This window comes from Glossina fuscipes, unplaced genomic scaffold (genome assembly GCF_014805625.2).
Source record: "Glossina fuscipes isolate IAEA_lab_2018 unplaced genomic scaffold, Yale_Gfus_2 73, whole genome shotgun sequence".
NCBI classification, from domain to species: domain Eukaryota; kingdom Metazoa; phylum Arthropoda; class Insecta; order Diptera; family Glossinidae; genus Glossina; species Glossina fuscipes.
This window is the reverse complement of record NW_023998436.1, coordinates 396,359-407,038: the sequence shown is the minus strand read 5'-3', so window position 1 is coordinate 407,038 and position 10,680 is coordinate 396,359. Positions and strand designations below refer to the sequence as shown.

The following is a 10,680-nucleotide window of genomic DNA, read 5'->3' as shown; positions in this document are numbered from 1 at the left end:
TATGCAAAGATTTTATTTATGTGTTCATTTCCTTTCTCATATCTTTTTATCCTGTTTTTTTTTTTTTTAATTTCTTTTTTCTTTTTTTTTTATATCTTTCTCTACATAGCAGTAATATTTGTTCTTTCCAATGTATGGGTTCACTGAAATTTTTAGAAAATTTTTCTTCTTCTTGTTATTGTTGCCTTAATTTACAAAACCGTAAAAATAACTTAAACAAAAAGAAAAAAAAAAACGAATAAAATTTTTATATAAATAAAATTCTTATTAATATTAGAATTTTCTTCTATAGTTGTTGGTTGTTGTTTGTTGTCTGCTGAATGCTTTCTTTTCTTTTTTTTTTTTTCTTTTTTGTTTTGTTTCTTGTTGTATTTGTTGACGCTCGTGTGCCGTTTACTCATCCTCCTCTTCTCTGAAGAGGTAAGTGCTCCAGTATACCAAATTGAAGAGAGCGAAGACCAGAGGAAATGTTATCCGTGAGATAACGTCGATTCTCTTCGATCTAGAACATTGTCTTGAATAAATATTTTAAGGACGTATCGGTTAATAATCGATTGGCTCAAGATTCACTTTTTGATTTGTGAGAAAACAGATTTTTTCATTCATCTCTGTTTTTTGGGTAAAATTTTTGGGTTTTTAGAAATTCATTTCTGCTTTTTTTGTTCTTTTTTATTGTTTTAATCAATTGTTTCGTGTATACGGTTTAAATGGCATTTAATTTGAATTTAATAAACTGTACGGTTAGAAGGAAAGGCAAAATATTTATAAGCGTTTATTGTTGTACAAAAGAACTTGAAAATGTAGCCAAAATAACTATGCAAGCATTCAAAGAAAAAAAAAAAAAAAAAAAAAAGCAAAGTATCGATTATCCATATATGGAAACGAGAAAATAAGATTTTGCAAATCGACAAAATTAATAAAAAAAAAAAAAAAAAATTAAAAAACAAAAAAAAATGTTAAAAACTTTATTGCAAACTATGAATGAAATGGATACAAATTTAGAACAAGAAGATTTTTCAAGCATTTACATATGTAAGTTCTCTTTTCGGTTTCTTTAGTTAAAAGTTGTGGTTGCAATTATATTTTTCTCAAAACATTGAATAAAAGAATTGACAAACGACGTTCACCAACGAAGTAATAACGCGAAATACAATTTTATGAAAATGAAAAAAAAGTAAAAAGACCATAGTGGGCCCGTAAGCCTTGCAGTTACTCATATAAGCGCTTCTTCAAATAAGAGGAAATGATCCAGACTATTGTCAATAGCATTCGTTCATGGGCCAAAACACGTCTGTATACCAAATTTCAAATATTGTGGACGGACGGACGCACAAGATCAATTCGATACTGAAACTGATTCTGAATCGATAAGTATAAGAAAATGTGAACACCGATAGTTCGATACTCTTTTTTTCTTTTGGAGAACGATTTGCAATGCCTCCACAATTTGTAGGAAATCGTTTTCTCAGAAGCATCCGTACATTTTGTATGATCAGTTCAATGATTGTCGAAACTAACTAAGAAGAACATTTTCACTTATTGTTTGCAAAATTTAATATCGAATTGGAGACGGAGTTCCAATGCTTTGATCACTCGATCCAAGTCCTTTTCTCTGGAATTTCAATGTATGTTTTGCACGATCAAATTGAAATATCGATCAATATTTTCCAGGACTAACTATACACAGAGAATTTTTTTTTTTGCAAAACTTCGCTTTTGTTCTTCAGTGCAGCTTACTTTAAGGCTGACATAATCAAGGGTAACAACACTTCCCTAACCATTCAACGCCTTCTTTGTAGCACGATTTGCAACAAGAGTCTCAAAATAGGCGGTAGATTTCCCAATCGTCTCATTCCGTGATAGAAATATTTTTGCCCAGAGGATCTTTTTGAGGGTTGGAAACCATTAGTGGTCGTTGGATAGATGACGAATCTATTTGATAGTTGGAAAGAGATAATTGTCGCTGAATACGATAAAATTCTTTCTTTCTGAAGCATCTGTCAGAGAACTGCAAACAGATATTTGTCGCTGAACACGACTTAAATCTTTTTCCAGAATTATCCTATATGCCAATTGGAATCAGATGATAGAGAGTCGCTGTGGCTAGATCTGGAAAGTACAGTGGATAAGGCAATAAATTACACTGCAGTTCATGCAACTTGGTCATTATAGGCGGTATGTTTGTCTCGCAGTAAGTGAATGTGTTTGGGAAACACATGGCTGTCTCAAGGTAATGAGTAAGCTGCCTTTTGACGACTATGCCTTCCGGCCATACTTTTTGATAGCGCAGAATAATTTTCAAGATACTGTTTGTGTCCACTTTCTCAGGAATAGTTGCTTGTCTTGCGCTTTCATTGCGCCCAGTATTATCGAACCTCGTTCGAATGCCGCCGACCATTAACACATTCCGTGTCTCGAAAGTGGTGAGGTGTGGCAATACTTTCTAAGCCAATCTTAAGTATGAGCGTATCTCCCGTCCATCGCAGAGCTATGTTTAATTAATTAATTACGAAATTTGAATTTTTTTTTCTTTTTGAAAATGAGAAACGTCGAGTACTTAAGATTGCTACAATTCCCCAAAATGATATAAAATTTTTTTAGGAATCAGATCAGGATGAGGGACTTTCTGAAAAGTGAAAGACGCTTTTGTTCATAGAGATATAAACCAGTTACGTTCCAGTCCCGGTAATTATTGATCGACGCACTACATTTATTTAAATATGGGAATTTTATTTTTACTTCGGCATTCCTCGAAGAATTTTAGATGTGAAAAGAGAGTCCACACTTCGACTTCGCTCTGGTTCGATATGATTTTGAGGATTTATCAATTATTGAATGAAGAAAGACTACGATTTACGGGTAATGGACAAAATAATATGAATACTATGCAGTATTGTTCTGTCTTGTTGCAGGCAAACACTGTCATATTCCCATACCAAGAGTACAATTTTGGTTTGAAGAGCATCAGAATATCATCAAACATGCTTCCTCGCTAGCCGTCAACATAATTGAACCGTTGTGGAGAGCTTTAGAGCAGAGAGTAAGGAACAGATTTCGGACAACGTCACGCTGGAAGACAATATGGAGAAGAAGGACAGAAAATTTGTTAACGTTTCTTAAACTTTAAACTGAGCAAATATGTATAACACCGACGTTAAAATTCTCGCAGAGCTGCACACAAATACACAAGCATTTTTTTTTGGGGCAGTTCTGTTAGGAAATAGCGGAGGCACTAAACATCAACCACGTGACAGTTTGGAGTCATTCGAAAAGGGTAGTCTACAAAAAGTATCTCAAAGGAAAACCAAAAAAACCGCAATAGCCTTTTATATCACCCATTATTTTGTGAGATAGTCAGAATACCATATTTTAGCCGGTGTACAAAACATATCCACAACTATGCAGATCAAAGTTTTCAATTTTTTATAAAACTAAGATTCTATAAAAGAAGATAGTGGGGCGACCCATCGCCTAGTAGAATTATTTATATAACGACTAAGGTGTTATATAGGAAGTGGTTAAAAAAGTCATCCGATCGGAACGATTTTCAATAGTGTCCTTGAGATAAAGGTTGCCGGTGTAGCAAATTTCATGGAAATATTTTAAAAATTTTGATCTGTCGGTTGAACAGAAGAAAAGGAAGACAGGATGGACGGATGGACAAGCTTAGCTTGCGTTAGATATCGTTTTCTTGATTAAAAATGATGATGATTCTATGTCTAGCCCTTTAAGTTCTTGCATACCTCGACACATACCTAATGGACCCTTGCACCACATGTGATGTGGGATATAATTAAATAAACAAAACAATTGCCTTTAAAAAAATGAACGCAAGTTCACGCTCGCGAACGTATTTATTAAGGAAGGATTTTATTAAACTTCCACGGTTATAAACAACACCATCTGTTCAATTCAATTACTTTGCTCTATAAGCTCTCACCATTTTATATCATTTCGAAAAAGGTATCGCTCGCGATGACTGAAAACCCAAAGTAAAGCCGGCGGCAGAGATGATTTGCAACCGAGTGGACGACCCGAAATAAAACCTTCTAATCCCTCTATATGCATCTATCGTTCATCACATGCATCAATGGTAGGCATGGAAGCAATTAAGTAGGTCTTACTTATATTAAACTTTTAAATATTAAAAAGTTTTAAATCAATGTCTCTTACGTGGATTATTAAAATTCATCGTTAACGTTGCTATCAAGAAAAAAAAAAAGTTAGAAAGTAAGAGTTGGCCAAACTGGCCGATATATGTGAGTAGGTTAATTAGGTTAGGTAATCCCATGCTGCGCTTTCCTGGTGTTGCGGCTAAAAGCTAAGCGGATTCGATTCAATTATTGCTAAAATTATTGAGAGCACAAATTAGTTCGACTCGTTTTCTAAGAGAGTGTAAATAGGACTGGGGCCGCTACGCAACCATATAAATTGTCACGTATACAACATAGTTTCTTGGAGCTCTGAACAGGCGGAGTTTAGCGTCAAAATCACGCCATCTATGAGAAATGTTACCGTCCCTGGTTAATTGAAAGGCCAGTGCTTATGAGTAATGAAGACGCCAAATAATAGAGAGTTTCAGAGTAGGAGAGGCACTAATATTCACGATAAAGCCTAACACCAAAGGCGGCCCCATTTATGGGGGTATATAGAGGAGTTGTTTGAAACCCATCCGAAGGCTGCTCTCAACGATAATTATTGCAATTTTAACAAAAAATTGTCTTGACAGTTCAAAAATCAGTAAGATCTCGTGACCTGTCAGTATGGAACAACTCAAGCGAAACTCGCTGAGGGAATGTTTGCAGTTTTAAACTGGAATGCCCTACCCTCCCCGTTGTGATTACTAGGGCATATTACTCCTTCCGATTAACACAGATTTCCACAGATGACTGACTGTTTGTTCAAAGTGTCCTTCCATTGCAATTGTGATATCCAAATATGGTTTCGTTTGGGCATAGTGTAAAAAGACGAAGAGTTTTTTCAACATGGAGTTCAGAAATTGTTTGAGTGCTAAAAAAAGCTATTAGTCAGCGATGGACAACCCTTTGATTAATCTATTTACTGAATTTGTTTTAAGATAAATGCAACTCCAGCTCCCAAAAGCCTAAGAAACATTACCTTGGCGCATCCTTATAAACCTGCGTAGCTTTCAATGATTCGTTATGATATATAACAATGAAATTATTAGTACGGATAGCTGGCCTTTATTTAATCTGAGGTCAGCTGGTGAACGTTGTTCATCAAATCTCGTTTGTCAAGAAACCATCAAAAAAAAAAAACAAAAAAAATGGATAAACTTTTTATTAATTTCAAAAAAAAAAAAAAAAAATTAAGCTCATATTTACTCAGGAATAAATTGAATGTATATTCATTATCAAGTGGACATTGGAAAATTGAATTGCAAAACAAGCATACAAGGAAATAACGAGTAAGTAAAACAATTAGAAAAAACGCATTTAAAAAAGAAGCTTTTACATATCGAGCCAACTGAGAAAGAGAGAGAGAGAGAGAGAGAGAGAGAGATAAAGAGAGAGAGAGATAAAGAGAGAGAAAGAGAGAGAGAGAGAGAGAGAGAGAGTAAATATAAGAAAAAAAAAAATCAAATGTAGAGATTTACACAACATCAAAAAGAAAATCCATAACAAGTACACGCAACCAAATCTAGAAATGTCAACAATTCAACAAGCAATCAATTTATAGTACGTGTACGTGTAGCAGCAAAACGATAACGATTGTGAACGTATATCTGTTACCTGGTTGGGAACTTTGATAGCCAAGTCTTGCAGCAATTTGGACGTTTTGGCGGCTGCATATGCACCTCACATTGACGCAATTTTTCCATGGCCATAGGATCACCAGGATGACGTACCAAAGGTTTCTAAGTTTATGTTGTGAATATTTGATGTTCAAATTTTTGTTATCCAATTTTATTTAATAATTTTTTTTTTTTGTTACAATTTTTTACAATTTTTTTTTTTTTTTTTTACCATATAATTGTAATTTGTTTGATACGAATTTGGTGCGGTTGTGACGTAAACATTTTTTTGTTTTGGTTGAGTAATGAATATGCCGATGAAATGATTTGAATGCAATCGAGAGATTTTTTAAGCCAAAGTTATATGACATATATGCAGTTGAAGAAGGAAAAAAAAATAGACAAAAGAGTTCAGGTTATATTAGCAATTTTATGAAATTAATATAAACAATTATCATTAGCGAAAGCAAAGTGGTTAAGCAAAGCCTTGTCATCAACAATGAAAGTTAAGATGCTATCGCATGAAATGACATTTGATTTCAGAACTCATCCTTAGAGTCCTTGAAAAGTTTACACAATCTTTGCCTTTATAAGATAATCATAAGCGTTATTCAGACTATCATAAAAAGATGCTCGGGTTATAGCGAAAATCTGATATACCAATATAATGGCATATAAATAAGCTAAGACATAGTGACAATCAGATTTATTGGTGATCGAAGAGAGTGAAAATCTCTGGCATAGTTCATCTGTGTTAGTAATTGTCTAAGATTCTGGTGATTTAAAGTGATCATGATCTACGATGTTCATAATCAAAGATCTGCGCTACAAATGATCGGAGTTACTTATGATCTGTGATACTGATGATCGGAGATACTAATCATTCAAGATATTAGCGATCTGAATTAGTGCTAACATGGGATGCCTATAAATGTTAACAACCCGAGGTACCGATGATCTGAGATACGTACGGTCTCAGATACTGATCACCTGATACTAAGATAGTAACGTTCTGAAGCATCTGCCGATCTGGCCTGTTGACAATGTAAGATGCTGGTGACAATCTAAAATTCTCATGAGTTAAAATACTGATGATCGGAGGTACTAGTGGTCTGAAAGGTTATTGGCGATCTGAGATATTAATGACTGATAATAGTAACAATCTGAGTCACCGATGATCTGAAATACTAATGGTCTAAAACATCTATTGTCATGGGCAGATGGCCTTGATGTGTGCTACTGACGATATGGGCTACCAATGATGTGACTTATTGATAACGTAACATATCATCATGATGTGAGATATTAATGATCTGAGGTACCTATGATCTAAGACACTAATGATGCAGGATACTGATGATCTAAGCTACTAATGATCTGAAATACTGATGACCCAAAATACTAGTGATCTAAAAGGGTTATGGTCTGAAATACTTATGATCTCATGTATTGGTGGTCTGAGAAACTAAACTGGAACAGATCTGATCTACTGACGATCCGAATTACTAGTTGTCTGAAACATTGCTGGTCTGGGATATGTATGGTCTTAGATTCTGCTGATCTGAGCTATTGCTCATCTAAGATACTCATGATTTAATATATCTATCATCCGAGATATCTGTAATTTAAGATTTTAATAGTTTAAAATACTAATGACCTGAGATAATAATGATTTAAACTACGTGTGATCTCAGATGCGTATAATCTGATATACTAATAGTCTGAGATACTGGTGGTCTGAAATAGCTTTAGGCCGAAATACTTATGAGCTCAGATACTGATTATCTGAAATAGTGACGATCTAAGATGCTAATGATTTGAGAGATTCGTGATCTTAGATACTGGTAGTCTGGGGCATCTATGATCTCCGACACGTACGATCGCAGATGATCTAAGATAGCAATGATGTGACATACTGACAAGCTAACATATTGATGATTTGAGATATACTGAAGATCTGAGACTATGGTCTAACATACTAATGATCTAAGGTACTAATGATCTAAGATTCTAATGATCTAAGATACTGATGAATTGCGATACTTATTGCCTCAGATGCTGATACTGAGATACTTTTGGTCTGACATATTCAGATCATTACAGTATCGGGGCACATAGTCCCGATGGTTTTTCCAAAAATAAAGATAAGAATAGGAAATGAAAGGTGCGGAAAGAAAATGCTACACAATGTAAGAAGAATGCATGCGGAATGAATTTCTCTTTATGACTGCTTTCACGATTCTAGAAGAGAAGGCTTGGGGGAGAAGCGAGGACTGATTTTGGTGCTTGGAAGATTGGTTTTGTAATCAATCTCAAAACATGACAGCTCTTAAGAAGAGCAAATTAAGAGGTGAAGTTCACATCAGTCGGACGCTAATTGGATAAAATATATTAAATTTAAGGAAACCATCTCCATAGCCTTCTACAGTACCAAATAAGTTTGGATTTTATAGGGGGTCTCTGAGTTAGAAAGCTATTTGCTTTTTTCTAGTTCAGGGGCGTGAAAGTTGCATTTGCCTCTAGAAGCTCAGCGTAGATTGGCAAAGGTTTAACCCTACAATGCCATATGGTATATGGAGTGAGAAGGCGTCACACTCAGGGCCACTAAAGGCCAAGGGCTACATGAATACGCTCTGTCCGGAAAGGGCGAGGCTCCTGTGAAACTTTCGCCTTACTATGGACCTTCAGGTCGAGTGAGTACCTTTCCCTCGATTTGAGCCAAACAAAGCCACCTCGACACATACTGAAATGCCTTGAGGTTTACTTGTGGTGGCAAGTGGCTGGGGGTTAGGCCCCACATGAACCAGTAGCAGTGATAAATGAAATTCGGTGAAGAAATTACAACAGTGCACAAAGAGACAATGAACTTAGGCTCTTTATGAACTTTCTCAATGACATGATCAGTAATCTCATGAGTGTTCAAATGTTTTACGCTCATCGCGATAAATAAATAATTAAATGAAATGAATGGAATTAAAAATAAAAAGAGGATAACTCAAAAATGTTGTCTTTTGGAATATACCATTGCGAATGTGGCATTGCTATCGGTATCCAATAGATCTGAAGCAGCATCTAGGCTGGCCTGCTCCAAATCTCGCCGTTTCTTTTTCAAATTTTCCTTATGCATGTCTGCGGCCCGATCCGTATATGTTGCATGTGTGGTAGAAAATGTTTGACAAGAATTTATTTGTTTTACAACAAATTTTGGGTGTTTGAGTTGTTGTTTTGATATTGTTGGTTTTATGTATATTTTGTGTTTTTTATTTAATTTAATTTTTTTTTTTATTATTATTATTATTATTATAATTATTATTGTTGTTATTTTTTGATGATGATGTTGTTATTATAAATTAAACACAATTAGCAGCGGTGTTGTAAAAAAAAAAATAAAGTTAGCGATGATAATAGTAACAGTAATAGTAGTAGTAGTAGTAGTAATGGTAGTAGTAATAGTAGTAGTAGTAATAGTAGCAGTAGTAGTAGTAGTGACGGTAATAGTTGTAATTGAATAATAATATTAGAATGGAAGATGTAGCGCAATACACATATAATTATTCGTGGCAGTGATTAATTTTTATAAAAAAAAATAAAATAATAAAAACGCATAAACGCACAAGTAGCAAATTTTTGAAGATTTTTTTTAGTTTTAATTACATTTTTATACATATATATATAAATACATATATACATACATATATATATATATATATATATACACAATAGTACACAGAAACGTATATAATAATTAAAAAAAAAATAATGAAAATTGTAAATAAAAAGAAAATAAATTTAAAAAAAAAAAATTTTGCAAAAAAAAAACGAATCAAGAATATTTGTGATCACAATTACAGGCCAGAATAAAGTATAAAAATTTTAGATATACGTGGCGGGCACATGACATGATATTTAACGGAAAAAGCACGACAATGACACATATTTTAAAAGATTTAAAGAGAAATTTATTTATTTTTTGTTTAATCAATATTCATAAAAAGCAGAAAAGAAGAATTTAATTTTATTATGCCGACGAAAATAATGGAATAACGCAGTGAGATTCGTTTAGAAAGTGTTTTAATTTAAAAAAACAAAAAATATTTAATAATTAATTAAGTTTGTGCAAAATATCGTCACAAAATTGTAATTGTCAGAGTAATATTTGTTGTTGTTGTTATTATTGTTATTGTTGTGATTTGTTTGGTTGATTGATTGTTATTGTTGTTATTGTTGTACCAGTTGTTTTGTGTTTTTTTGACGCGCGTTTACAACGTCGACGAAAGAAATCACACAAAATAAGAAGGAAAAGGGAAATAAAATCGAAAAAAAATATATTAGTAAAATATCTCAGCAAAAAATTTTATCATTTATTTTATACAATTAAATAATTATTATTTTCTTGTTTTAATAATTACGTGCGAAGCATTATTCAAATCAGGGCTCAAATATATTTGCAGAGAAGAAAAAAACTCGAATTAATTGTTATTCGAAATTTATTGCTTTTTATTTATATTGAATAGAATTTTTCGTTTTATTTATTTATTTATTTTGCTGTTTTCATTTTAAATTTAGTTTAATTTATATCAGTTTTTCTTTCTGTTTCTTTATAATTGAAAATACATTTATGACTTGTAACTAAATTTTTAACTATTTTTGCAGCCTTGAACCTACTTGTGATATAAGGCTTTATTAGATTTGTGCGTGGCTGTAGGTCCAACCTGAAAAGGAGTAGAGGTAGCATCACTTTTTATTACCCCAATCGGTTTTAAAAGTGATTTGTAATTCAGAATCTAAGCCAATCTGTCCGTCTGTCCGTCTCTCCTCCTTGTTGTTTGTGATATTTTAATGAAATTTGGTACATTCGGGCATATGTTGGCCTAAGGACCAGGAGAAATATTAGCATTGTATGGCTATAGCATTGAAAATTTTCA

At 33.4% G+C, this 10,680-nt stretch overlaps 1 protein-coding gene across 25 annotated transcripts in view; it reads right to left on the bottom strand.

Moving 5' to 3' along the window:
* Positions 1-313: 313 nt before the first annotated feature.
* LOC119638128 (glutamate-gated chloride channel) overlaps positions 314-10,680 on the bottom strand; it is a 104,070-nt gene continuing 93,703 nt past the window's right edge. For 7 of the 25 annotated variants that reach the window (XM_038034759.1, XM_038034760.1, XM_038034761.1 and 4 more), the window contains 4 exons: positions 8,778-8,896; positions 5,754-5,878; positions 5,476-5,487; positions 316-514 (listed from right to left, as the gene is read on the bottom strand). In XM_038034759.1, coding sequence (XP_037890687.1) covers positions 394-514; positions 5,476-5,487; positions 5,754-5,878; positions 8,778-8,896 — 377 coding nt within the window. In that variant the 3' untranslated portion in view covers positions 316-393. Of the gene's footprint in view, positions 515-5,475; positions 5,488-5,753; positions 5,879-8,777; positions 8,897-10,680 lie in introns of all 25 variants that reach the window. The other 18 variants (XM_038034770.1, XM_038034777.1, XM_038034778.1 and 15 more) reach the window with 12 other exon arrangements.